This window comes from Penicillium macrosclerotiorum, assembly GCF_028827735.1.
Source record: "Penicillium macrosclerotiorum strain IBT 26536 chromosome Unknown utg000010l_segment0_segment0, whole genome shotgun sequence".
Taxonomy (NCBI): Eukaryota; Fungi; Ascomycota; class Eurotiomycetes; order Eurotiales; family Aspergillaceae; genus Penicillium; species Penicillium macrosclerotiorum.
In genome coordinates, this window is record NW_026643089.1 from 892,749 (window position 1) to 920,696 (window position 27,948).

General features: G+C 49.8%; 8 protein-coding genes across 8 annotated transcripts; 5 read left to right on the top strand and 3 right to left on the bottom strand.

Annotated features, from left to right (window-relative positions):
* Positions 1-985: 985 nt before the first annotated feature.
* On the top strand, positions 986-3,974 carry N7462_009971 (magnesium transporter CorA family protein; the record flags this gene model as incomplete). Its single annotated transcript, XM_057081685.1, has 4 exons — positions 986-1,464; positions 1,532-3,556; positions 3,644-3,846; positions 3,904-3,974. The coding sequence occupies 4 exons, from the start codon at positions 986-988 to the stop codon at positions 3,972-3,974; spliced, it is 2,778 nt and encodes a 925-aa protein (XP_056928725.1).
* Positions 3,975-5,509: 1,535 nt separating this feature from the next.
* N7462_009972 (putative phospholipid metabolism enzyme regulator) lies at positions 5,510-8,262 on the top strand (the record flags this gene model as incomplete). The annotated part of the gene is made up of 2 exons (XM_057081686.1): positions 5,510-6,634; positions 6,676-8,262. 2 exons carry the CDS (start codon positions 5,510-5,512, stop codon positions 8,260-8,262), a joined length of 2,712 nt encoding a protein of 903 aa, XP_056928726.1.
* A 1,051-nt stretch (positions 8,263-9,313) lies between these two features.
* On the bottom strand, positions 9,314-9,781 carry N7462_009973 (uncharacterized protein; the record flags this gene model as incomplete). Its single annotated transcript, XM_057081687.1, has 1 exon — positions 9,314-9,781. One exon carries the CDS (start codon positions 9,779-9,781, stop codon positions 9,314-9,316), a length of 468 nt encoding a protein of 155 aa, XP_056928727.1.
* Positions 9,782-10,946: 1,165 nt separating this feature from the next.
* Positions 10,947-12,712, top strand: N7462_009974 (Extracellular alkaline serine protease; the record flags this gene model as incomplete). Its single annotated transcript, XM_057081688.1, has 3 exons — positions 10,947-11,423; positions 11,759-12,034; positions 12,107-12,712. The coding sequence occupies 3 exons, from the start codon at positions 10,947-10,949 to the stop codon at positions 12,710-12,712; spliced, it is 1,359 nt and encodes a 452-aa protein (XP_056928728.1).
* A 743-nt stretch (positions 12,713-13,455) lies between these two features.
* N7462_009975 (DUF3824 domain-containing protein) lies at positions 13,456-16,220 on the bottom strand (the record flags this gene model as incomplete). The annotated part of the gene is made up of 4 exons (XM_057081689.1): positions 13,456-13,934; positions 14,002-14,358; positions 14,425-15,831; positions 15,959-16,220. 4 exons carry the CDS (start codon positions 16,218-16,220, stop codon positions 13,456-13,458), a joined length of 2,505 nt encoding a protein of 834 aa, XP_056928729.1.
* A 3,333-nt stretch (positions 16,221-19,553) lies between these two features.
* On the top strand, positions 19,554-20,583 carry N7462_009976 (uncharacterized protein; the record flags this gene model as incomplete). Its single annotated transcript, XM_057081690.1, has 2 exons — positions 19,554-19,564; positions 19,587-20,583. The coding sequence occupies 2 exons, from the start codon at positions 19,554-19,556 to the stop codon at positions 20,581-20,583; spliced, it is 1,008 nt and encodes a 335-aa protein (XP_056928730.1).
* A 1,372-nt stretch (positions 20,584-21,955) lies between these two features.
* On the bottom strand, positions 21,956-23,704 carry N7462_009977 (uncharacterized protein; the record flags this gene model as incomplete). Its single annotated transcript, XM_057081691.1, has 2 exons — positions 21,956-23,236; positions 23,309-23,704. The coding sequence occupies 2 exons, from the start codon at positions 23,702-23,704 to the stop codon at positions 21,956-21,958; spliced, it is 1,677 nt and encodes a 558-aa protein (XP_056928731.1).
* A 204-nt stretch (positions 23,705-23,908) lies between these two features.
* N7462_009978 (uncharacterized protein) lies at positions 23,909-27,064 on the top strand (the record flags this gene model as incomplete). The annotated part of the gene is made up of 1 exon (XM_057081692.1): positions 23,909-27,064. One exon carries the CDS (start codon positions 23,909-23,911, stop codon positions 27,062-27,064), a length of 3,156 nt encoding a protein of 1,051 aa, XP_056928732.1.
* Between the last annotated feature and the right edge of the window lie 884 nt (positions 27,065-27,948).

Here is a 27,948-nt window from a genome sequence, read left to right on the forward strand (position 1 = left end):
AGCATGAGGAAGGAAAGAAAGAGAGTGTGCGTGGGTGCGAGAGACCACATAACACGGCGCAGTGGAGCCCCCTGGCCATTTAGTAGGGGTACCATCAGTCCACAAACACCAATTATGGAATATATCGTATCATATTCAATATTTCTCTATATTATCGATATACTATTCTCCAGACCAGTAGGCTATTCAAGTCTGATCATAGATCAAGAGCATATCCATGGGAAGCTGAGTGGTAAGCGAGCTGGGCTTACTGTCCCAGCATCTATATCCCATAGCTTAGGACTTCTGGCCCCTTAATCAGTGAAAGCCACGGGCAGTGGCAACCGTTCCTGCAGCTCTGTATTCTTTTAACACTCATACCCCAGCCTAATAAATAGCTTGTCTGATGTGGTACTCTTATCATGTCCAGCCTGGGCTCCTTTTAAAGTCCCACGGAGTGATATACACGATCTCAGGCGCTCAGCTGGCGACCGAGGCCATGTCGACCGCTGACCTCATCGGTCCGTTTTAGGCAATCAAGTTAGAACTCGGTCGTGGAAATCCCGCATCGCTTCAAGTCCCCTCTTCGCATCTCTCCTGGCGCCGAGTCCTTGACTATCGAGGCTACAGCTGTTGTGCTCTTTCCTGCAGTTGCGGCCGGTAATATTTGGTCTGCCTGGTCGCACCCTTCCCTGCCTGATGTTCCACATTGTTTCGCCACACGCGTCATCCGCAACACCCAGCTAGCTCCAGCTTCTGATTCGAGCCCTCCACGGGCAGCGCTGATCCTGGTCTCGAACATGCCGAGAGCCACTTCACCGTGAATCTAAGGGCTTTTACGATCGCACAAGCTGTTCATCTCTTCCTATTGCTGATCAATAGCTCCCCCGAAACAATTCATGCCCCCTGCTAGCGACACACCTTTCTGGACGAACTGCCCGCGAAGGTAGTGGGACGAACAGCATCCAGGATCGTGCAAAGCTATACATCATAGCCTGCCGAAGTCATGGACCCTCCTCAGACCCCGACTCCCGGACCCGGACCGGCAGCTCCTCGACCGCAGTGCTCTTCCCCCTCAGCTAGTCGGAGAAAACGTCCCCAGCACATCAATTACCCACTTTCCAGCGACGATAAACCCGGGAACGGTCCAATGGGCGGTCACGAACAGCATCACGGTGCGACCACGTCTTCGGGGACCCGCTTGGAGACCCCCGCGCCCGATAATGCTGCCGCTGTTGGGAAATCCTCCAAGGCGTCTAAGCGAAAGAAAAACCGTAATCGCAAACGGCGCAACCGACAGCAGTCCTTCATCACTCCTGACCTAGAGCCGGTTAATGATCGGCCTGGAACGTCCCCGGGGACTGGCGGCGCGAGGGACCCGATGGAGGGCGACCTTTCAACTGTGAAGGAAAACCCCCCATTCTTCAAATTGGGTAGGAACTTGAGCAACACAAGTCTTGAGAGCGATGCATTGTTGGATCATCGGTATGTTCGGCCTAGCCTGTAGTAACTGGGAATACTGGGCTCGTTTTAATGCTTCAAATGTTCATAGCGACCAACCTATGATGCGACCTCGTCGCGAGAGTCGACTCGCATCATCATTTCGTCCCAGTTCTTTGCTTTCAGGTCCCTTCCGTTCAAACGACTCTCGGCCCCGCAATACCCCGGGTGGAAGCCGTATCCAACCGTTCCAAGATCAAGATAGCGACGAGGCCGAGGCCAACGATCGTACACCATTGATTCGCGCTCCTTCGGGCCAAACGTCTGGTTTCACGCGCTATGGGACCGACTCTCGATCCAGTCCATTTTCCCACCCAAGACGACCATCTGTTCAGACTTCGTCATCGCAATGCTCGCCTCGAGAAAACCATAGCCCAACTTATTCACCAGAAGCGGACCGTGACTATGATGTCAATAATCCCCCGTCAATCCCGGGATCGCCTAAGCTAGGCCCAGATATGAATTACGACGTTGCGGTGGTAACTGGCACTGAATTCGACTTTCTCACACCGTGGTCCATCGAAAATCGCAGGGAATCTCTCAACCGGCTGAATGATACAGTAATCAACATTGAGGGTGGAACAGCTCACCAATATTCTGCTCCGTCCTCAATTCGCTCGGGGCAATTTTCTCCGCAAGAGCTTCGTCGCCGTCGTACTGTTGCTTTGCCCGTGGAAGAAGATGTTTGTTTCCCAACAGAGGATATATCGGAGCTTGGCGACGAAGGACCAACAGTGCGAAGAAACGGACCTGGCGAACGTCGGCGACGTAGACATCGGCAGTGGCCAGATCTATCTGTTCTAGAAGAATGGAGTCGCGAAGAAAAGGAGGACCGCAGTGGGGATCTTCGCGTGAAGAAGATTAGCGAGCCGATGCTTGTTGAGGGTCGGTTACGGCCACAATATACACTCTGGCGCCGGGAGGAGGACGATGCGCCCTACCGGTTCACATATTTTAACGAAGAGTTCCAGAGCACCATCCATGCCCAAACGATTTCGGAGCTGGTGCAACCAGGCGGCAGTTTCCGGGAGCTGTTCATTCCCGATCCACCTGAATTGGAAGATTCGTCCGAGTCTGAAGATGAAGATGGTCACTCCACAGCTGGAACTTCCATTCCCTGCCCAAGGGGAAACTCTACAAGCAATGGCACTCGACTTTCAGGCTCTCCTTATGACAGTCAAACCACTTCTACTAATAATGGGGCCTCAGTCCTGGGACCCTTTGAAGCCAAGAATGGACAGGACTCCGCGTCTGGTCCAGTTAATGGACAGAGATTGAACCCTCGCCTGTCAGTGCTCAGCGAGAGTCGACCAGGCTCTCATCGTGAGGCCTCGCCATCGCATTCGAACAATCTGCCCAAGCCGAAAAAATATGGTCCGCGGCCAACGTTTTGGCTCGATGTACTGTCTCCAACGGATGCGGAGATGCGTGTTATTGCCAAAGCCTTTGGCATCCATGCGCTTACAGCCGAGGATATTATGATGCAAGAAGCCCGAGAAAAGGTGGAGCTGTTCCGCAGCTACTATTTTGTCAACTATCGGACCTTTGAGCAGGATCACAATAGCGAGGACTATCTTGAACCCGTCAACATGTACGTGGTTGTGTTCCGTGAGGGTGTGCTGTCTTTCCACTTCTCACAAACCCCTCACCCGGCCAATGTACGACGGCGCATCCGCCAACTTATGGACTATTTGATTCTAAGCTCGGATTGGATCTCTTATGCTCTGATTGATGATATCACGGATGTCTTTGGTCCGCTGATTCAGGCTATCGAAGACGAGGTCGACGAAATTGACGAGAAGATTATGCAGATGCACTCAAGCAAGGAAGGATCGTCTGCGGATAGTGTTGTTCCGAGTTTCGCACCTGGTGAGATGCTGCGGCGCACCGGGGAATGCCGCAAGAAGGTCATGGGACTCTACCGGCTCCTTAGCAACAAGGCAGATGTTGTTAAGGGCTTCGCGAAGCGCTGCAACGAGCAATGGGAGGTAGCACCCAAGTCAGAGATTGGCCTGTATTTGGGCGATATCCAGGACCATATCCTGACGATGACAGGGAATTTGACGCATTACGAAACGTAAGTTTTGGCCTTGCATCGTTTCGATTCTTGATTGTTCTGCCCTGCCTTGTTTTTTATACTTTACGACTAACCGGTTTCATCTAGGATCTTGTCGCGTGCGCACTCTAACTACCTGGCGCAGATCAACATCTTGATGAACGAACGCCAGGAGCAGACTGCGGATGTTTTGGGTAAGCTGACAGTCCTGGGTACGATTGTGTTACCCATGAACATTATCTGCGGTATGTGGGGTATGAATGTCAAGGTGCCTGGTCAGGATATTGACAACCTGTACTGGTTCTGGTCGAGTATGTGTTCCCTTTCCATGTGAAAGATGGTCATTATGTCGTTCTAACGCTTAACAGTCACTGCGGGCTTGTTCTGCTTTGGTCTAGCATCATTCTTGATCGCCAAACGGGTGTATAAGATCGTCTAAAGGGACCTCGGCTCCTTTCCTGTGGCTTCTGGACCTATACTTTCCACGCTTCCTCCCTTCGCTTTTCTTGAAATATTACCACCTGCAACCACCCCCCTCCCCTTGACTGACCTCCCTTTGGATGGCCTTATGTCATTATGCTTGTTCCCTAAATTTCTTTAGTATCTCTCTGGCGTCAAACACGGTGCGGATCAGATGAGCATGCGACGGCGTTGGTTTTGTGATGACACACGGATCAGGATGTGGAACCTCCTGTCTTTTCGAATCTCTTGTGTAGTATTTTCCTCCATGCTGTGTTATGATAAGTTTCAAAGACTGTATATATAGTATTCTTAGAATTATACATGGCCTTTATTGGTCTATTTCGTTCCTCGTTCATGTCTTACTATGCTGGTTTAATTTCGCGCAGGGCTGTGTTCCCCCGGCTGATGAGGTCATCCTGACGGTAATTCAGTTACCACCACACAAACCAAACTGCGCCTCAGATCCGGTGTTTTATTACCCGAGCGTATCATTTCCTGTTTTTGCGATCCCCCAGGTTATTTGCGACAACTTCCAACTTCTTTCATCACTTCCTTCTGTCAGTCCTCTTTCGACCCCCCTTCTCCTATCCTCCTTTCACAGATTCTCCCAATACAGTCCGCTCTCGCTTCTCGCTCCCCACTGACCCGCCTGGAATCCACAAATCTGCGGCGGCACCTCCCTTCCAGACCGTCATCCGCGTGCTTCCCTGCAGTGCTAAGGCCCGCCCCCTTCGCTCCTGACGTGGGCTACTATCATTGGTCTTTTGCCAGGCCCGGCCCTGACCGTCCGGTCTGTCAGCCACTTTTCCATCCCTCGAGGCCTTGGTCACCGACATCTCTGCAGACACTTTTCGGCAAGCGGACGGACGCCACATCTCCTCTTCTCATAGGCGAAAAACAAGTCTAAGCCCAAACGTTGAGCCGGATCGGCGGTTCTCCATCGTCACGCAATCCCGCCAACCATAACGGTTCATTCGTGGCCGGCAGGTTCTAGACGCTCCTGTTGTGTCTGCGCCCCCGGAAACAAAGCATCGGCCTAGTGATGTGTGCCGTTCATGATCCTGTCTGATCGTCCGACCTCTTCTACAAAACAAAACCCCATCTGCTTCCCCATCCTTACCCACAACGCGCACACCCCAACCCACATACCCACAACACAACCCCTGCAAACCCGGCCTTGCAGCTTCTATTTCCCCGTGGTTCCTCTCTGTGGTCCCATCTCCCCCTCAACCAGCATGTGGGCTTCGGCTATTTGCTTCGAAACGCTGCCACTCGTGTAACGATCCGTATTTCCTGCGCAACATCACCTCTTGCCTCCTGGCAATTTCCTCATTCGCTCTTTCTCCCTCAACAGCGCATTCCTCCTTCACCGTCCGGTCTTCCTGTTTGGCGTTGCACCTTGCTTTTTCAGGTTCCCTTTTGGGACTTCATTCCTGCCCAACTTGCCAGGCTTCCTCTCGGGTCCCCTGACTTGTCTGCATCGCGTCAGCGCAACCTGACTCGATCAAGACCATGGCTGCGGAGTCCGAGAGGCCGCCTTACCTCAACGGTACCTCTGGTCGAGCCAGAGGAACCAAGGATATGGAGGCGGCTCCGGATCCCGCACATCGATCGGCCAGTGAGGCCACTGGCGACATGACGGAGGTCTCGCACCCGACCGTCAAATCCCAGGCTCATGCCATGTCCCAGGTGCCCAAGCTCTTTCCTCATATCTCTAACTCTTCCGCCCCAACGTCTACCTGTAACTCCGCCGTCTCCTCTCGCGAATCCTCACCGGTCCGAATTTCCTCCCGTACGGCCAACTCCCCGACCACCAGCCGCGTCCCATCTCAATCTCGAAAGAGCAGTCGAGACAGAGCAAGCCCAAGTCGAACATCTAGCAACGCTCAATCATCCGGCCTACCAATATTTGCCTCATCTACTCAGCGAGCTACGTCCACCGGACCCTTGAACGCGTCTCCGTACCTTTCTCCGCCCGCTCCCGAACTTCCGGCAAATGTCCTTAGTCCGGAGAAATCCAATATGCCATCATGGGCGGGGCCTCGTCGTACAGACCACGAGCCGAATCTGCCGAATACCTCCCACAAAAGATCTTCCATCTTGCCACCGGAGGAACAGGCAAAGGGGGACCGAAGCACGCCTCGCGCAGTTGCGAGGGGAGTCAGTGGACAAGGCCCATCCTTGGAAACAGTCCAGGAGATGGCCAGCAATCCATCTACGCCCTCAAGTGACACTGCCCTCAACCCGGTTACTCCAGATGATAGTCGGTTACACACGATCGATGAGGACCCGACACCCCGAGCCTCCAAACAAAACGCTGAGAGTGGGAGTGATAGTGGTGGTAACCGGAGCGGCAAAGAAGAAAGTCGAAGTCATGCCACCGGCCCGGCCAAACTACCTGGGACAATCATGCCCCAAAGATCGTCTACTTCGCTGAGTGCGGGTGCCCGAGCAAAACCGACGGATGGCTCGGTTCGCAATATGATTGTGGAAACCGAGACTGTCAGCTCTATACCGCAGGTCTCTCTAGGCGTGGGGTCTAGTGAGCGAGGAAGTGCCAGTCGAGCAGAACAAGGCACTTTACGCATGAAGCCCTCGACCGAGACCATCCGGCCTCGCAAAGAGAAGAAAAAAATCGTCGGCCGAATACCATCCCTACAGGGCCTGCATCTAGCAAGGCGGACATTTTTGAGGCAAAGGTTGCGAGTGCTGTCGACGAGGCAGACGTCTCCGATTCCGATGAGACGTTTGTTTACGAATCCAACCCGCCCGATCCATATCCGGCCCGGCAGTCTCGTTACCATTCCCGCACCCCTAGCGCCACGTCCATGGCGAGCCAGGTCGACCAGCTGGCTGGTCGTACCCGTAGCGCATTGCGGGATGGTTCCCATAGTGTCACTGGTAAACGCAGTATGAAGTTTACCAACAACACTTACAATAGCAGTCTGGATGGCGAGGCCGGCGAAGTCGATGGAAGTCGTAACCCCTCTCGCGTTGATGGAAGTGGCACTGTTACTCCTCGTCATCATCACATTGGACGACATGGCCGAAACGGAGCTTACCCGTCCCTCTTCGACAACGATGGACCCTTCCCTCAAGCTCAGTCCAACCCTAAGTCTCCTCGACATTTCATCGGCAGTGGATATCGACACTCGCGCAACAGTAATACTCGGTCTTCGCCCAATTACAGAACCATCACCAATACCAAAAAGTCGGGCGAGATTTACGACTTTGATGCCGAAGGTGCCGATGACGAACGCACTCCATTAGTAGGCTCTCAGCGAGTAACACGCAGTCGCCATGGACGCAGACCCAATAGCGCCAGTCTTCGACAAATGGAGTATATGGCCCAGCGAGAGCGCGGTTGTTTCTCGCGCTATGGCTCTTGCGTTATCATTATTCTGCTTTTGTGTATCATCGCTGGCGGTGCAGCCTCATTCATTGTTGCGGCAACTAAGACCCTCTTGAATGTCGAAGTTCTGGCCATCCAGAATGTGCTGGCTTCGGAACAAGAGATCATGCTCGATCTGAATGTGCAGGCTGTGAATCCTAACATCTTTCCTGTGACCATCGACGATGCCGATGTGAACATTTTCGCAAAGAGCCGGTATGTTGGTACAGATAAGCTTTGGCGTGAGCATAGCTCAGATAAGGAGCTTGAATCATTCCCGCGTGTCGAGCAAAGCCGCCGGCGCCGGTATTTATCACAGCTTGTTCGATGTTTGGGAAATTTTGATTGTGTTGAAGAAGCCATGGATGTCCATTCGTCGAAGAAGAAAGCCAGTGGTGGCGTTGACAAGGGCACCGATCCAATTACTGACCCTGAAGGTGATTCACAAACCATGCTCCTCGGCCGTGTATTGCACTTCGACTCACCGCTATCATTTGATGCCTCTCCCTGGACCAATGAGCCGTCTCTTTCCAAGGGGCAGATCAGACTCGCTCGACCTGGTAATAAGACCGAGGAAGGCGGAACTGAGCGCTGGGAGCGCGTCCTTCAACATCCATTTGAGTTAATCGTTCGCGGTGTCGTGAAGTATCAACTGCCGCTGAGCTCGCGGTATCACTCTGCTTCTATCAGCTCGACTGTTAAAGTTGTTCCCGACGACGAGACTCATGATCCCAACGATCCAAATATCACACCTCCAAGCAACGAAACCGCTCACATCTCTTTCACCAAGAGAACCACTCCTGACCTCCTTGCAGGATCGGATGCCGGCAAAGAGCGTCGATCAGGAGTATTTCAACGACAGTTTACGGCATGAAAAACCATGGAATATTTTTTTTAGCGATAGATTGACGTCCATTTCTTACGACAGCCCCTTTTATTTCCCCATTTTTCTCTATATCTCTTGATTTTCTTCTTCCATTTCTCCTTTGTAACGAGACGAAAAGAAGCCAAAAAATCCCCGTGTTTTCCCTGGGTCTCTTAACTTTACAGATTAAGGAGTCCTCGGTCTCAATCACGTTTAGCCTGCCTTGTCTCCTTGCTTTTCTGACGCTGTATACCCATTTGCGATGTCGCCGTTTTTTGTTTCATCTCACGGTTCGTGTTACCCAGGCACCGAGTCCTGAGACATGTGGTGCAGCTGCCCCTTTCTCTTTCTCCCTTCTTCTCATATCTTTGTACAAGCCTATTGGTTTGGTTTGGAGTTGTTGAAGTCCTATTGCTTCATGGTGTCGGAGCGGCGGGCACGCCGCCACCGTTGTTCTTCCTGGCTTACTGCCGTTCTTTTCTATCTCCTTTCAAGGAATGTATCTATACTACTATCTTGTGTATCTGAGATCTAGATGTAATCGAAAAGAGCTGACAGTATTTTGTTGCTCGCTAGATGGCGTTGTCTTCCAATTACTCGGTTTTCGAAACTGAAGGAACCTGTATCAAGTAGAGTTTTGCCTATAAATATGAAAGAACCAATTGTGAACCATCATGATGTAGACCTAGGAAGTAGTTCCAGCACAAAAACCTCTTCTAAGTCGTCGTCCTCCACAACAGTGAATGCATCGAGTCCTTCTGCCGCTACTGAACCTACAACGTCTACCTTGCCCTCTTCGGTTCCAAAGGTAGCGCGCTGGGTATATGGTTGTAGAAGCCAGTTTCTCATCAGCAACCCCTTGCTAATCTTCGCCAATCGAACAGCCCATACAAAGTCTGATGCGTATGCAGATTCTTTCCTCAGAGAGACATCTCGGTTGCTGTCGAATTTGGTCTCAACGGTAACGATTGATGGAATATCCCTTCACTAACGTCAGCATTGACAAGAGTGTATAGGAATTCACTTTTGGTATACTTATCAAGGAAAGACAAAGAAACTCTCACATTTCTGAGCCAAGTTCATTCTTAGTTCCCCTTGCTTGATGGAGGGTCTTGAATCCTTTTCGCGCGACCTTCAGGCCTGTGATCATAAATGCCGACCATGATCTCTTTCCTGCAATATGTGATGCGAGCTCATCGATTTCCAGACACTCGGCGATATAGGCTTTATTCGGCTGTACAATGTACGTGTCAAGCCTATCATACTCCTCATAACTGTGGACAGAACGTCGAAACACTTGCTTGAGGCTCCCTTTAATGGCCATACCACCTGGCGCGGGTGCACCCATGCCGAAGGAGCCACCTCCGCTGGCCTCGGTGTTCTCGTCCCATTTGAAGTGTATCGTTTTCGTTTGGTAGACACGCATGCTGGGTGGGAACTCTTCGATACACCCTTGATTCAGTGCGAAGTCAATATGTTCGATATCGGCGATAAAATGGCCAAGGCATATTGGTCCGGTTTCTTCCATAGTGCCCATACTTTCCTCTGTGGGTGGTGGATAGTCTGTTTGCCGAAGCTTAAACCAGACCTTGTCCATCTTTCTTATTTGCACTCGAAGACAAAATGTTCTTACAGAAAAAGAAGATCAATAGCTACAGAGGTGAACCTGAGCGGTTTTCATTTTTGGCTGCCCTACCACGGATTTATGGAGCAGACAAGGACAGCAGAGAAGCCGCGAGGGTTTCCGCCACCGCGCCAGCAATCTACATGGGTTGGAAATTCAAAGCCTATAATCACGTTAGATGTATCGGGTGAGATCACAGCACCCTCTTCCAGTCAATACTCGTTTCGATATCTGGTTGTGGCTTCGGCTATTTGGTATAGGGAGGGGGTTTGCCTGTAAAGAAGCTCGGGACCGAAGAGCGCCGCTGGACACGAGCACGAAGATCAAAAGCCCAAATCTATCCAATCTCTATCTATCAGTCCTTAGTCCTTACATCAAAATGCTGGTAACAACTGGCGCTCAGGTGTCAGCTTCCGGATGGTGTAAGAACGGGGCAAGGGTATTTGAAGCGAGCTCCCTGGTTGGCTGGAGCAGCCTAACAAGGCGCCAAAGAGCAAAGATTGGTATGTCGTTCCTCGTATTGTTGACCTGCGAACCATTATCTCTATCTTTACTGGGTACCAGTTGTTCGAGGTTTGCCTGGCTTGGCTTTTTGTACCGATGGGTAGATTCCGAATATTTCAAAATGATATGGCGAGGTTATGCTATTAAAAATGCATATTGTCAAGGAAGTGCCAATAGCTATTCTCTATAGCCCGCACTTTCAATTCTTAATACTAGCACCTACAGCCCGAATAGATGTACAGATCCGTTCTCTCGGTATAACATGGTCCATCGCTTTAAGTAGCTGACTGTTCATAGGCCAGATGACCAAACAACGCAATCAAATAGTGAATGTACAAGGGTCTACTCTCTTTCCTCAACCCCGCACTCTTGTTCCTACACATTTATGGGTGATCATTAGCTCCTCTGGGCGAGAATACCTGAAGATACCTTCCCCGAAAAAGCGGGAAGAAGAAAAAGAAATTATCTCCTCCTCTCTTGTCACCTGGAGAGGAGTGGCCAAGTCCGAGCCTCCATAGGTGATACGCTCTAGCGAAAGCGAATCGACTTCTTGCGCCCGCTTAACATGGCCACCCCTTTCGACGTGCATACCTGGTATAGACTCACAAATGACTATCTCGGACCTCGAATTGCGCTCGATGTAGTTGAAGATGGGCTGGGAAACCCGCAAGGTGTCTTGAAGATGGCTCCCGTGGGTGAATACCCCGGCCAGTACTGGCAGTTTGTCCCCCAGTCTTCAGGAACGTTCAAGCTGCATTCAAAATTTTTTGGCCATCAAATGGCACTTGACGTATGGGGAAACAATAAAATCATGCCGCATTTGGCACGAGCAGGCCATTTTTCTGGGCAGTACTGGAAGATCCTGGAATGGGGCGATGGGACATGGAAATTGTCTAATGGATACTCAGGGTCGAATTTCTTCTTGGATACGTATTCAGATACCCATGATCCTTTCATGGCGGAAGGGAACCATACAGGGCAGCACTGGACCATTACACCGATTGCCAATATTGCAGGGGGGAACTGCTTTCAGGATGGGGGAGTGGGCTAGGACCTGTCGCAAGACTTGGTGAAGGTTCGCCGCCGAATTCCAATTCTAGACTAGAAATTCCTAGGGGAAGATCGCCGCTTTTGAACGTTGCAGCGCTTTCGGACTTTGAGGACTTCGGTGAGTTGACATCAAGGTTTTATTTGGGGGTTCATACTCCTAATAATCCTACAGAAAACATAGAGCACGGCCCATCGGATACGTTGACGAGAAGGTAAGGTGACCGAACAAGATATTAGAAAGTGGAGGCTGACATATCCTGAAGGGAAGACGTATTATCATCGGCCAGATGGTTTGATCGCCTTGAAGAGCTTATATATGTTCTCAAGGCAAACCGAAGACGCAATGAAACGGATACGCATTATCGCCGGGTCAAAATCGCAGTCATCGATACGGGTCTCGATCCAGAACATGGATTGGCAAACAAGATCAACTATAAAGATTTCGTTGAAGAGGGATCAACGGAGCGAAAAGACTGTACTGGACACGGAACGATCTCTGTTGACCTCATTCTCAGAGTTTACGAGGCAGCCGATCTCTACGTGGCTAGGGTTTTTGAGAGGGATGAGGCAGATGAAAGGAAGGAGCCCTATCTCACTGCAAAAGTGAGTGCAACAGCCAAGCCATAGCTCCTGGTACTATATCTCTTGATGAGCGAGGCATTCTGACCAAACCAGGCAATTCGATGGGCTGTGAATCAGAAAGTTGATATTATCAGCATTTCAGCCGGATTCAGAACCTCACCGAGAGATTTACGCGAGGCGGTCAATGAAGCGTCTGCAGCGAATATCCTCATCTTCGCCGCAGCGTCCAACTGGGGAAACCTTGACGAGGTGGCATACCCGGCTCGAATGAAGGACCACGTATTTTGTATATTTTCAACAAATGGCACATTGAAAAATAGTTCTCGATACAACCCGGAGCCACGATCTAATGCAGATAATTTCGCGATTTTGGGGGAGGGTATCGAGTTGTATCCAGGGAGAGAGCCTGTGCAAGGAACATCGATGGCAACAGCGATCGCAGCGGGCCTAGCTGGTCGGATTCTAGACTTTGCTAGGCATACAGATTGCCGAGATAACATCGAAGGGGGTGACATTATTCATACGAAAGCGGGTATGACGGCAATCTTCAAGGCGATTTCCAGGTCCAGTGCCAACTATGACTGCATTGCACCATGGAGACTGTTGAAGATGCAGTGGCAAGGTGATAGGGAAAATCGAGAAAAGGATCGAGAAGATGTACGGAAGAGAATATCGGATGCGATAGAGATGGCAAATTAAATATGGCACGACCTGGTACTAGGTATAGTTTTGGATGACCGCGGCATTCTTGACGACTTCTATATCAAGGGAAGCGAGCCATTTTTTCTCAACCCATCTACCAAATATTTCGACTACCTTCCCATTCCACAGAAAGACGTAATATGTAAGTTTGGCATTCAGCCCGAGCCGTCGATAATATAGATAAAAACGGATGGCGAAGAAAAGACTTCAGACTGCCAAACATGGGTTTCTCATTGGCAGAAATGTTGAGAGATGATGTTCGTAAATATACCAGTGAGAGAATTCCTGGATATTACTCATCAGGTCCAGTCCCCATTAGGGATCATTACGAATATCAATCACACAATATTTCAGGGAGAAAAACAAAGTATTGAACTATCTGAAAAAGATACAGTCATGAAATCGTCATCATATCGCGCAGGGCATAAATTCATGATCCATCAAAATCAAAGCAGCAAAAGAAAGTAAGAAGTAAAGAAATGAAACCAAGAAAGCACAAAGTATTTCCGAAGATCTTGTCACAGAACCAAAGGAAAACGAGGAAATAAATACGAAACTCAAGTAGATCATAACGAGCTTGAAACGAGGAAAGATGACCACCCAAACAGGATAAAAAACAAAGATCATAGCACAGGTGAGAAGAGACCATCGCATCCATTGATGGGAATGCGACACCTCAAGGTGAGTGCATACAAATCCATGACCACCCAGAGCGGAGGTAGGTATGGAGGTGCATAGAGCTAGAAAATGACTCTTGCGAACTTTTCTATCAATTCTTCAATCTTATCAGCGGCTGGGTCATCTCCCCTTTGAGGAAGACGACGGCCATGTTCGTCAAAGCGGTCTGGAAGTTCGATGGTCGAGACAGTTGAGTCAGAGTCTTGTTCAGGAGCGCGATTACCCTGGGAAAGGTGTGATGAATGCTGATGGCGGGAGGCAGAAGAAGCAGCTGATCCAGCATGACGATGGTGGTGGTGGTTGGAACGTGGATGGGGCATTGGAGGATATGGAACGGAGGAGGATCGCCGACGATTATGGCGTGGACGGGCCGGGTAAGAATCAATTGTCGAGTCACTGTCGTCGGTTTCGTACCCTGGATCCTGGTGGCGCGGAGAATCTGGGCTAAGGTCGAAGGCCACGGATTTGGAAGATGGGTTCGGCTGCATGCCAGGACTCGGGACTGACTGTGGCTGATAGGAATTGGTGAAACTGTTTAGACCTGTTGGGGTGAAATTATTAACCCTGATACTGTGAATGTTGCACTGGGCTGGCTTCAGCGAACGCACCATCGCGGGCGTGGTCCTGATCAGTGGGGAGGGTGGTGGAGCTCAATGGAGCACTCACATTCTCGTCGGCCCTCCGTGGCCGCGCGGAGTACGGGTCTGGGCTTGGGCCTACGCCTCCATAGCTGTAGGGCTGTGGAGGGGGTGCGGCACCGGGGGGAGGAGGATAGTCGGCAGGGTTGTAGGGCTGAGGAGTTGCATGGAGGTTGGTTGTTGATCCGGGAGGCGGGGGGAAGTAGTTGTTATGGGGATAGTTGGCATCGACCGGCTGCTGGTGAGGTGGTGCTAGAGGAGAAGGGGTGTAGGGCTCCGGGTCATAGGCCTCCTCATAAGGATCGCGGACGGGCTGATCCTCATACCCTATTCGAGGTTTATTAGTATGAACAGGGGTGGATATGACAAAAGAAAAATCAGTGACGGACTCACGAGTTCTCGACCTCGAGCGTTCTTTGTCAGTCGCCTTCTTACGCTCTCGGTGCTGAGAATATTTGTGTGCAGCATAACCCAGGCCAGTTGCACCTAAAGCGGCAGATGCCAGCTCGCGAGAGCGGCTTCGATGCTTCTTGCTTCGACGTTCTTTATCCGAACTATCGGAGCTATCGTTGTATCGACCGCCACGACTGCGGCTTCGTGAACGGCTGTGACGGCGAGGGCCGTAGGCGTCAGCCCCGTCAGAGTAGTATGCGCCACCAGGGCTCACGGGTTGACCATAGTAGTGCTCGGCAGGGATGCTACCGGTTACTGGGTCCCTCCCGTACTCGATAAGGCCTGCTGAGTTGCGCGATGGGTCAGGGTATGCGTCCGGGGGTGCACGGCTTCGGCTTCGAGACCTCGATCGGCGGGTTTCAGCAGCCACAAGCTCTGCCTCTTTGTCGTGCTCTTTATTTTCCTTATTTTTCTCATACAATCCAGTGGCAGCGGCAGTGGCGAGGCCAGCGCCGACCAAAGGAAGAGCCTTTCTCAGTCGGCTGCGCGAGCGTGATGGCTCACCCTTGCGAGCCCGTGAGCGGCTGCGAACCTTTTCGACCAGACCAGCAACGGCTGCGCCGGCAAGACCAGCACCTGCCATGTGCTTTCGACGTTGTGATTGGCTCCGGGCATCGTCAACGTCAGTCCGACTTCGACTCAGCCCGCGACCAGCACGAGATTGAGACCGGGAGCGAGTGCGAGAGCGGCTGCGGCGTTCGTCACCCTTGGACTTGCTGCTGCGTAGAGCTGCGACACCAGCCGCGACAGCGGCGGCACCGAGACCAAGCTCCATGAGAGTCTTCGCCCGTGAATGGGAGTGAGAGCGACTCCGGCTGCGGCTACGACGGCCACGGCTAGAATGGCTATGACGGAAGGAACGTTCATCATCAAAAGAGTGTGAACGGTGGCGACTGCGGCTCTTGCTGCGATAGTAGTCGCGGACGTGTCCCGCGGCGTTGACAGCCACGGCGCCTAGCGCACCAGCACCGGCTGTCTTTATGGCATGGCTCATGCCGTGGCTCACTTCTTCGCCCTCACGCTTTCGGTGGTTGCGGATCAACTCGGCAGCACCGGCGCCGACAAGAGCGCCTTCGGCCAGATGGCGCTTGTGATGGTGTCGCTCGCCGTTATAGTCGCGGGTTTCTTTATGGATGTACACAATGCTATCATCACTGCTGTAGTCCTGGTCGCGGTCATGGCGACGGCGACTGGCCTGTGAGATAGAGTCGCCAGGACTTATTTCACGGCGTGAACGACGATCATACTCGCGGACACTATGGCGGTAGTAGTAAGGGTCCTGCTCGACATCGGACCGGCGAACGACATCATAATCCGACTCGCGGGGGCTGGCGAAGGAGCTTCGATCTTTTTGGATAATGGTTATTGATTATTCGCCGACGATGATGGGATCGCGCCGAAGGGTCAAGCCTTTCCTCTAGATGGTCCATGGACCGGGAGGGGCGCAGGGGGAATAAGGGCTCTAAATACTCACGATCATAGTAGTCTCTCTCATATTCACGGTCGAAGCGACGGGCGGGCGGATCGTAGTCAACTTCGCGCTCATACCGCGAGATAGTTAAGGGTTCCTCTCGTTCGGTTTTGCGACGAATGACCAGCTCCCGATCGCCGTAGTCGTCTCGACTCATGGAGAATTCTCGACGGTCTTCCCGCTCGTCAGAGGGGATGACGTAACGCTTGATACTAACAGGGCGGTCGTCTTCGTAGCGCTCGCGCTCCCGATAGATGTACGACATGGTACACTAGAAAGGGCGGAGGGTGGGTGAGGATGTGGTGGAGGGGGGCCGCGTGATAGTGAAGGAGGGGTGGGGGATAAGGAGTTAATAAGAGAGTAAGAAGAGGGAAAAGTGAGAGAAGAGCGAGTAAGCCCGGAGAAACCAAGAAATCCAGCACCTCAGGAGGGGCTCTCGGCGGCTTGGGGATTTTGGAGGGGCAACACGGGGTGATCAAAACGGGGCAGATGCGCGACAAGAAATTGGGGGGCGCGGGCGTAGGTGGGGTCGTTGGGAGTTGGTTACAGCCTCTGGTAGTCTTTGGGACTTGACTAGCGCCGACCAGACGGGCGTCACTGTGGACATCCGATTGGCAAGGGTTTCCAGAAGGTTATGGAAGACGGGATCCGACTGGGAATCTCGGGGACTCACGATGCTTGCTTCGAGGCGATGGTCGGGCAGCCAAAGCCGAGCCGAACTTCTGCAAAAGCCTGCGGGTCTCAGCACCTGCAGATCGACAGGCAGCAGCTGGTACACTTAGTGTTTTGCGTCGAGTTCCACGGAGCAGCTGGGATGGACAAGAGGCGATGGAGAGAAGAGGGGAATGGAATGGACGAGACAGGAGAGATGAGAGAAGTGGCGAGTTGTAGAAAGGTCGAGGTTGAATGAAAAGAGGCGACAGATAAAGAAGGCGACGATGCGCCACGTGAGGCTCTGTGACTTCACTCCCAGGACTTCCAGTTCACCCGACTCGACCGACAGGAGTTGACTGGACTTGAACTCGCTGCCATTCAAACGAGATGGATTGATCTCGACGACTTCACCGACTACAATCGACTCCCGTTGAGGCTACTTCGACTACAACTGCACCATCAAAAGAGTTTGCGCCCGGGTTCGCCTTGGCAAACGACGGTGTGCTGTGGCTGAGCTCAAAGGTTTCTCAAAGGTCTCGATTCTTGTATCTCCACTACACAGTGCGTGGCGGACTTCTTGTCTGAATGCGTTGGACTAGTTTCATCCTCGTGCGCGTTGTTTACTCGTCTATTTGTTTATAGTTCCTGTGCTGATGCCGTCCCAAGGTTGACTGGTCGACTTCCCGCGCGTGCTCCCATGGAAACATGGAACCATGGGGAACTGGCAATCTGGTGGGCCAGATGCCCAAATACGAGACAACCAACCGATGATAGCGCTAGTTGGGACACAAGGTCATAACTCCAATCTCGCCATGTACAACACGAGAACTGTTCTTTTATGCATCTGCAGTCAGGAATTGAGGCGCAGTGCATCCGCTCAAGTACATGCACACTGTCTGTACCTACGGAAATGCCCATGGCCCGCGGTCCACGTTTCTTCATGCATGGTGATCAGATTGCCGTCCTCTGCCATAGAAAGCAATCCCGAGGGCAGAGGCTTCATAATGCGAAATCTTGCCGAAAAGCTGAAACGCCCCGCTCGAAAATGCCCCGGCCTTCCCCTTCGCTGGGTTGCGTTGAGGGTGGCTTGGCACCAGCACCTGTGGGTAAGCGGCAAAACTATCCAGGTCTCTGCTTCTAGGCCGGGCGGGTTCCAAATCTACCCGTCATGGCAGACAATTCGCCATCCCCTTATCCCCTTTCACCCTTCAGCCTTTTCCTCACCCAGGATGGTCAGACAGGGCTGCGCTGGGTGGGTATCGAGTGGGGGGTATGTGGCCCATGACGTCAGAGGCTCCCATGGCCCGCTTGGCAATCTCCGACTCTAAATGGCTCCCAGGTGAGTGGAAGACTGGCGCGTCAGAGGAAACCAGGTTTCTAACCGGATTTTCTGCCTGGCGTGCTTGTATGTAGGAGCGTTCTTTGGTGTGCCCCAGCAAAGTACCACAGGTAATATATGGTAGCGTCGATTGGCATTACTTGTGGAAAGCCGTGAAAATTACTCTGCAACACACATCTGTCTTTCTGGGTGAAGGGAGCTACTTTTGCCTCTTGTTGCCGAAAATTTGATTTCAGAGTGATACAATGTACATGCATAGGGTGATAGAAGAATAGACTTCTCCCACTCTCCCCCCCAAATGTCCCATTTGCAACCTAATCACTTGTATTTCTTGATTGAAATCACCAGAAAAGTCTTCAGCTTTATACCGTTGCTCGTCTAAACTGGTGTGTCTATGCCCAAATAACCAAACTAAAGATGTGGTTTGGCAGGGTGGCTTCTTGGGCGGTTATTTCTCTCTTTTTTTCCAATGAAAATTTTCAAAGAGATAGCCCAAGCTGATACGAAAAGAAAACCGACAAAAAAAGCTTATCAGGGACGGAGGAATATACCAGTTTCCTTGACTACCCTAGATGAAACAAGGCCATGAGTCAAAAGTATACATTTGCCTAGTTGAGCACTTGCCTTGACTAACCAAAATTATGACCACAATTTGTGATTTCCCCCGAAGTAACACCAGCCGATTATGGTTATCGTACAGAGCTATCTTCTTGTGCTCATAAGGGTGTTTTTTTATCGTTGCGTCATTCCTGTTATTCCCACTCTAGCTCAGTGGGTTTTGCTGTTGTAGAAGACCGGATCTAACACATCAGAGAAAGAGGCAGGATCCAGTCTCTGATGGCGTCAAACCAATCTGATATATTGACTGCATTATTTCAACAAAATACGAGATGGAGGAGGAGTTATGGAACCCGGTGATAGATCGTTGTTTAGTCCAATGCTGAGCTCCTCCCTAAGTAACAAAGGTCAGAAGCCAAGAATCCTTTGAAACTCAGAAAAGAATTAGACTTCTGTTCCTCTCAATGAAGAATAGTTGAAGCTGCGTAATAATGACGCTATTTTAGCGCTCGAAAAAAGTGTATTGGCGCTGTTGGACTCTGTAGCTTCCGCTGGTAATTGATTGAGGCCGCAGCCCGGGACCTGGCTTTGCAATCTATATGGTTCGACGAATAGTCTTAGGGCCTGCTGACACTCCTGAATGTCATTCTCGGCAAATTCATTAGACGCAAATGTGTATCGATCCAAGTAAAATGTGCGAGAGACCTACCTTAACCCCCCACAAGCATCTCCACATTCTGGCGCTCCCCCTGTCGGCTTTGAAGAAACCAACCAACGAGACCCAAATACCCAGGCGCTAAATACCAACCAACAATAATCTCTTGCAGTTGATTTGCTCTATACTCCAAGTTTGTTAAGTTGAGAATGACGAGCTGCCAGAGATAGTGTTAAGGATGCCAGAACAAATTTCGAATAGAGAACAAAAACAGAAAGTAAGGCTCTTTTCGCCATCCATATAATATACGTTTTATTGTTCAAACTCTTTTGAAAATCAGCTTTGCGATCCTGTCAAATGCTATAATACAAACAAGTGGGATCTCCAGTAGCATGTTATGCCGGTCAGTCTTGCTACTGGAATAGTACCGCCCCTCCCAACACAATTGCCGCCAGCCAAATACCCATAGTGGCGCCTGGGTCATTCCATTTGACACTCAAGGGGAAGGTTGCGACGGCATTCGAGGTACTTCCCCCGTCCTTGGAATTACCATTGCCATCGGAGCTAGAGCTGGAGCTTGTGCTGGTACTTGTGCTTGTGCTTGAATCCGAGCTCCCGGATTCCTCTGAGGCCCCTGAGATAGTTGAGGACCCCGACGACGTTGTGGAATTTGATGACCCACCGGAGGTCAATGATATAGCTGAGGTCGATAGTCTTGTTGAACGAGAGGGCCCTGCTGAGCCTGATGCGCTCCTTGAAGCCGATTGCCCTGAATATCCTGATGCACGACTCCCTGAACGCGATGGCGCCAGTAAGCCAGTCGATCCACTCGAGCTAGTACTGTCGCTTGAACCAGTACTGTCACTTGAGCCTGTAGTTTCGCTTGGACCAGTACTGTCGCTTGAATCAGTAGTTTCGCTTGAACCAGTAGTTTCACTTGGACCAGTACTGTCGCTTGAACCAGTAGCTTCGCTTGAACCAGTAGCTTCGCTTGAACCAGTAGCTTCGCTTGAACCAGTACTTTCAGTCGAACCGGTATTTTCAGTTGAAGAAGCCGATTCATTTGTACTACTCGATTCACTTGAGCTTTCCGAGCTCCCTGAGTCTCCCGAACCTCCAGATCCTCCAGATTCTACTGTCCGGGTCGTAGTACCGCATCCTTCCTCTGCATCGAAATCAGAACTATGGCGAACAAGCGGCAACATGGGCACTGCAGTGACCATGACCAGCGTCGATGTATCAGATTTGTCGAATTTTGTCGTGGCTGTCGTGACGGTCTTTGTACCATCAGCGTGTGAAGTAATAGTCTTCTTTGAACAAGTCCCCTCTTTAACAACCGTCGTAGTCAGAGAGTTGAGTTCAGCTGACGGTGCATTCATGCTGCAGGCTGTTTTGATGGCGGTGTCTTCAAGAATAGAGTAACATCCGTATCCGAGTCTGGCGGTCATGGAGCTATAAAAAGGATCAGTGGGACTGCCTTTCCACATCTTCCGCAATACCATGTATTTCTCCTTACCTAGGACAGCACATAACTAAAGTCTCACTCGTCTCCAAGAGATCTATCGCAGCAAGACCCGCTTGATCTGATGATGTTGTTGTAGTAGGTTTGAGGATGCCCGATCTGCTGGTTGAAGTACCATCGCCGCGGACGGCTTCACCAACGGTCTTCCATCCTGAAGGGCAATACAGGCCCGGTGAGTAATACCAACTCGCGTATAGGTCATTTATGGTGCTTGTAATGGTTGGAGCAGGACTAATTGTTCCAGTCGGGATAATGCCCGAGAATGGCCAGGATGAACACTGGCTGGACCATGATGGGTAGATAGACGTTGTGGTCTTATTCCCATAAATGACTTCATTACTGTGCCAGATTTCATGATTCTTGACTCCTTCTCCACAGCTTGAAGGCTTCGCAGTTGTGAATGTTGTAGTTAAAGGCCCCCAATTCGAAAAAGTATATCCACTGATGTACGCGACATCAGCGTTCGGACACATAGTTGTGGCTTTATACCCGATAAAGACCACAGCACTATGTCCCCAAATTAAATGTTAAGGAAGCGCAATGCAGAAAGAAAGGAGAGAAAACCAGGAGTAAGAGAAAGTTGAAAATGGCGCTGAGGCCCTACATTAATAAAGATCAGCAATGTTCATTAGACGCCGTGATCTGCACTGGGGCCGTCTGAATACTGTCTCCAAAGCGTTTGAGATCGTTTGAAAGGAGATAAATTTTCTTTGAATCTTGATAGTTGCTAAATACAGATCGGCCCACTTCGCTAGGGCTGTGAATTGCCGCCAGGCCACCCAAACCCTGGTGGGGTTGTGGCCGAGACAGCATCTCAGTCCCGCCTCGGCAACCTCTAACCGCCGTGGGTTGTAGAGCCTGGTCGGACTGGGCTATAACTGCGACCAGCTATCAGGGGAAAAGAAATTTATCCCATTTTATGTGCTTGTTGTCAGAAAGTGTTTCGAATCTCTCCTTGTTTCAATCGACAGCCCAGGATAAGAAATGAGACTCTTGCTGTGCGTGTTTCTTTTCTTCTATTTTTCGAAGTCTGACATGTCGCACGATTCGGAAAATTTAGCTAGGATATTTATATAACCTCCACAGCAGGATTCATGAGCACAGCTCAGATATGTCTTCATCTCTTCCGCTGACAGGTCAATAATGAGCAGTCGATATTCACAAATTTGGTTCGCAGTGGACCGACCTTCTGCCAGCGCCCAAGATCAAACATAATTAATTTTAAAATAGTTGTATTCTGCTAGATAGGAAAATCATGAAGTTCTTTCAAGGCTATGATATTCCTTCAAAGTTTACTAAATCCTTCAACAACGGAGAGACGATTGTATCGAAGACCCGCTCCTCAAACTTTCTCTCGAGGCACAGACCTGACCATGACAGACAGCTATTGACTGCCTCGGCATAGTTTATACCACTTTCCATGTAAACCATATTCACAAGCTTTGAAGCAGTTTTGACCTTCGTGACTAGAATATCGTCATTGTCGTTCTCCGGCGACAATAGTGTTCGCAAGGACTTTCCGAGAGATAGCTCCACCAAGGCAAGGCCAAGCGGTAACAACCGATTATTGGTGAAATCTGGATGAACGCCTTTATCCACATAGTCCTTGCTCATACCCGCCGCAGAAATAGGTCGTGATAAATACAAATGGCTCGATAAATCACTTTTGTTATCGCGGTTGGCTATCAGGTGAACGTCGGAGCTGTCCCACCAGGGCTTGAGCCAATTATCGCAGAACTGAATGACAGCGCATGATAAGCCTGCAGCAATATGCAAGCGGTCTCGTCGACTCATTTGTGAGAGTTCATCCTGCAAAGTCCTTTGCGGCACTTCCTTTGAAAGAGCCTCCACAGTATGCATCGTATACGAGATAGAGGAGTTCAGAACATTGGCGATGGAACCGATAGCCTTCTGTTTCCCGATATGTGCCTCTGCAATACGTAGAGAAGAGCAAAAGTCTTCTATGAGCGGCGCAGACTTTGTCTCGCGCTTCGCATTCGGGATCCGAGTCTCCACTGCGACCGGAATATTGAACTGAACCTTAGACCTCTTGATCTGGTATGCCTCCGTGGTTTCATGAAGAGAAAGAGAAGTCAGGGAAACAGACTCTTCTGAGTGCCAAGGCTCAAAAAGTACTTCTGTCCATTTCCAGGAGCATGTATGATGCTCCTGATCTTGATTGGAGAAGATTATTCGGAAGTGATATTGGGGGTCTGAGTCGTTATCGAAATCTTCATCTGCATCTTCTAAAGGGTTTGTTTGTAGTTGGAAATAAAGGCAATGCTGATCTTTGCATTGGCAGTGCCAGAAACCTCCCCCGGTTATAGTATTGAATAGTCCTTCGGCATAGTCGCGCGCCTTGCGATATCGTTTGAGAAGATATGTCCACGGCTGACGTCTCTTTCGCGTCTCCTCGCGGTGGTCGGACTGGTCGATCAGAATCTTGAGTGTGGTATTGGTTGCATCAATCTTTTCTAGGAGATCATCATACACTGCACTATTGATGATTTTCCGTAGCTTCCAAATATCCCACGGTACTTCGGTAACGAAGCCCTATTCGAATGCTCATTAGTTTCAGGCCAGTAGGATTTAAATTTTTCATGACAGACAAGTGCAATCAGTTACCTTTTCATCCACAACACTCTTCTCGATCTTCCGCGATAATCTTTCGAGTAACTCGGAGAGTGCAGTTGTATTTCCAAGGAAGACATCATAGTTTCGACCCAACTTCCGACGTAGTCGCTTTTGCAAGTCCGGGTCTGCCCATCCTGGACCATTTGGATTGCTGATCAACTCGGAGACTCTTTCTTCGTCATTTATCACACCATCAAGAGCTTGCTCAAGCGTATTCAAGAGAATCGTATGTTGTGTTCGTATTCCTACTGAATACTTCTGAAATTCCCGGCGGTAGCGTCGGAAGACCTTAACCTTCTCTATCCCTCTCACATAACCATCCAGTTGATTCAGAAGGAGCGGGAGCAGAGCCAGCGCAAGTCCCGCGGCCTCAATACCGGTGACCATTTCCGGTCCCTTCGTCGACTGAAGGATTATAGTAGAACTATCATGATTACTGTTGCTTCGGGCGTCCTCATCGAAAACCCCGCTGATATCCAGCCGCAGACCCCTCCTGGTGGCGTCGTGGGCCAATCAAAGGGTGTCAGAAGTGAGCAAACGTCTTCAACCTCGGGATATTGTTGGCAACATCACAGCTTCAACACGGTCGAAATGGTAGCAACTATATCAGAGCTATTACACAGCTGCCTTGCTCAGTTTAACCGATTGGTATCCACTCCTGAACTTTTCTCCCTCTCGCCGGAGGTTTCTTTGCAGGACTGGAAGGATGAACTTGGACGGCTTCGGGTCTGGGCGGCTAATATTGGTGCCCACCAAAATCTCCAATCCTCCTTAGATTACCGACTGAGAGATGCCACGCATATTAAAGACCAAATCTTGCGACTTTTGGAGCAGGTTCAGGAGCTGCTCCTGGACGCCCAGGAGGTTCTTGGAGAGGACACGCGCGATGAGAACGAAGATGTCGGGTTTGAATATCAGCCAGAAGAGTTTGCAGAGAATCTAGAAGACACCACAGAAGTCCAAGAGATTCATCAGACTCTAGCTGATACAATTACTCAACTTCACCGCATGACCATGCTTATTCGATCGCCAGCGCAACATGACAGGCTCGTCGGGACGAAAAAGCTAGATTCCGAGCCCTTTAAATTTTGGACTCGGCAGCACGTTTCGAGCAAATACCCAAATGCAGACGAGGCAGTTGTCAATCGTATCAGCTCTGCAATGGCCAAGCAGAGAGCAATCTTGAAATACCGCGAACGTCACCATATCAAATTAAGCCGTGGGATCGACATCGATGATGTCGATGGGAAGTCAACTATACTTTCGGATACAATCGTGTCAAACGTTTATAAAGAGTCTTCCAACGAATTGAGTGATATTGCTTCCGAGGCTCATGCATCTGAGACTTCGTATGGCGGCACATTGCTTGAAGGGAAAGACACAGAGGCGCCGAAGATACCACCGATACCCAAACAGGGTCGAGATCAGAGACCATTCGAATGTCCATTTTGCTTCTATATAATTACCGTTCGGGACATAAAATCATGGGCTCACCATATATTCAAGGACCTAATGCCTTACGTATGTCCTTTTTTGGATTGTTCAATTCCAAACAAACTCTATGACAGTCGTCGACAATGGTTTCATCACATCCAGCAATTTCATTTTTCAGCTGCAAGCACAAATTCGTACGACTGTTTCATTTGCAAGGAAATTTCACTCCCTGCAGTAACATTCCAGCGCCATGTGGGCCAGCATCTGGAGGAACTTTCGTTGTTTCTCTTGCCAAGGACAGATACTGAGGAATTTGAAAATGCAGCCTCAGATAATGAAAGACATGAAAACTTCCACAATATTGAAACTATGAGCGCCGCGTCATCTGCATCTTTGGATCATGGCCCTGGACCATCCTACTTTCCGTCAGAGCAACCAACAAATGTCGAGGATTCGTCTTTCCGCGAGCGTTATGACTTTTCTGAGGACCTTCAGACAGCAATGGGGGCACCTCCATCATTGTATGCAAGATCAAAAACTAGCAAAGTGGAAGAGAAAAGCAAATCCCAGAATCTCGAAGTGAAAACAGATGGAGAGCCACATATAGCTGAGTTTGACCACCTTTTATCACATTCGCTAGCCTCGGCCCAAAACGAGTTCATCTGCACTGTTTGCAATATGTCATTTTTATGGCGTTTTGAACACGATTCACACATGTATTCTCGTGAGCACATACTCAATGAAAAGAATATCAGGCCACTGGACAAGCAATACCAGGATCTCAACAGCAATCATGAAACTATCGCTGCGGGGAAGCGCCGCAGCAGCAATATGCCTCCAGAATCAGGGGGAAATGAGCGGCCACTCAGTGGTCAAACTAAGAAAGAGCGTCTTTCTTTGACAGGGAATCTACGGGAGGCCTTCGGTTGGGATCAGGAAGTTGATTCATCACTCGAACAAGATTCTGAAGGCGAATCACGAAGATCCAGATTTGATCGTCCCACACATTCACCCCTCGCGCGTCCTCGGGTTGTTTATAATGATTCGCAGTTCAATCAACAAACAAGAAAGACGCCTTTCTATGCTAGAAGGCTCTCAATGGAAAATCTCGAGGAATACTATGGTATGGAAGCTATAGAAGCAGATTCTGAAGGAGAATCACGGATACCCCGGTTCGACCGTCCAAGAACGTCACTTCGTGTGCGCGAAAGACATCCTTATAACGATCAACAATTTGGTGGTCAAATTGGAAGAGCAGTTGATCCAATGAAAACAAGACGTTGGTCAGAGAGCACCGAAGATATTCTCCACGAGCCATCTATCGATGAGCAGTTAAATCCAAGCCCAGAGTTAGTTGAACAAGATTCTGAAGACGAACTACGAAGATCCAGATTTGATCGTCCCACGACTTCACGTCTCGCGCGTTATCGGGCTGTTTATAATGATTCGCAGTTCAATCAACAAACAAGAAAGGAGTCTTTTCCTACAAGAAGGCTCTCGACAGGAAACAAGTATATGCAAGATCTACAAGCAAGCTCCAGAGAAGCACGGACATCCCGTTTCGACCTTCCAGCAACGTCAAGTCGTGTGCGCGGAAGAAACTCCTATAACGATCAACAGTCTAGCGGTCAAACCGGAGAACTAGTTAACCTCATGCATATAAAACGTCCGCCACGATTTAGGCCACCGAGGGAGACAATCGATGAGCGGTTGGAATCGGGCCCAGTATCGCTCGAACAAGATTTAGGAGGCGAACCACGAAGATCCAGATTCGATCGTCCCACAACTTCACGCCTCGCGCGTTATCGGGCTGTTTATAATGATTCGCAGTTCAATCAACAGACAAGAAAGGAGTCTTTTCCTACAAGAAGGCTTTCAACAGGAAATGTTCAGGCAGACGAAGATATGCCGGCTATAGAAGCAGACTTCGAAGGAGGATCACGCATATCCCGGTTCGACCGTCCAGCAACGGCGGATCGTGGGCGTGGAACAAATCTTGATGACGGTCAACAGTTTGGCAGTCAAATTGGAGAAGCAGTTGACATAATTCAATTAAAACGGCGGCCACAGAATGGACCACCGAGGAAGACAATCGATGAGTGGTTGGAATCGGGCCCAGAACAGCTAAGTGATCCACAACAACTTGACCATCTCGGACTCCGGACGCCCAAAGTGAATCTCACCCCGCGTATCGACCTTGGGCCTAAGACACGCGACGACTTCTATAACATGGTATCCAGTCATCAAACTGCAGAATCTGATCCTACGAGAGGTAGAGGGGCAACGGGAGAGCCGAGCGGGTCGAAGAGCTGAGGATAGAGCAAGAATCGACTGGGAAGGCATGAACCAAGTGCAAATCAACAGATGTTTAGAATAAATAATACACCTGCTTCTATCAGCTTTTGCCGAAACATCATCATAGTCTTTGTTGTCTCAAAATCATGGTACAGTTAGGTTTTTTGTGTCGCTATGTCATCCTTAGCACAGAAGAAAGAAATCTTCTTTCATGCTAACTATTACAGCCCAAAAAGACTAGAGGTGGACGGACCTAGAGAGTAACACTATACAGCAAGCCAGGGCAATCACAGACAGGTCTAATCGTGCAGACAGGTCAAAAGGCATCAACAAACCAACCACCAACTCACCACACACCTTACTTGGCCTGACTACGAAAAAGTGCGTGAGATTTATTTTTGGACCATCTGGAAGATTAAGCTATAGCTATAACGACTGTGTAGTAGGAAGAAGAAAGATACCACCCAATGAGATCCAATGAGATCCAATATATCAGGCTATTTCACTACTATCTTACTCTCTGCTATCTTTTTCTCCTCTGTTTGCAAGTTAAAATTCCAACCTATACCTTCCTATCCCATAAACTTCGATAGTTTTTGTAACAATCATCTAAGTACTACTGGGTAAGTAATATCCTCCAAATTCTAAATAAGATTAAAAGCCGATGTAATCATAGCTTTAGAAGCCACCTCTAGATTTACCAATCTGTTTTATAGGGCCCTGCGAGTATCTAGACTAGGTACAAGCGATTCAGAACCTTTTTAGTTCGCTAAACTTTAATTGTTTCTAAAGATAGCATTGTGTATCTTGGAGATTGCATCCGTGTCTAGTTATCTATTCTGCTGACTCTTATATCAGCGAAATCATACCCCACTTTCACCCCACCACCCCATCGCCCATAA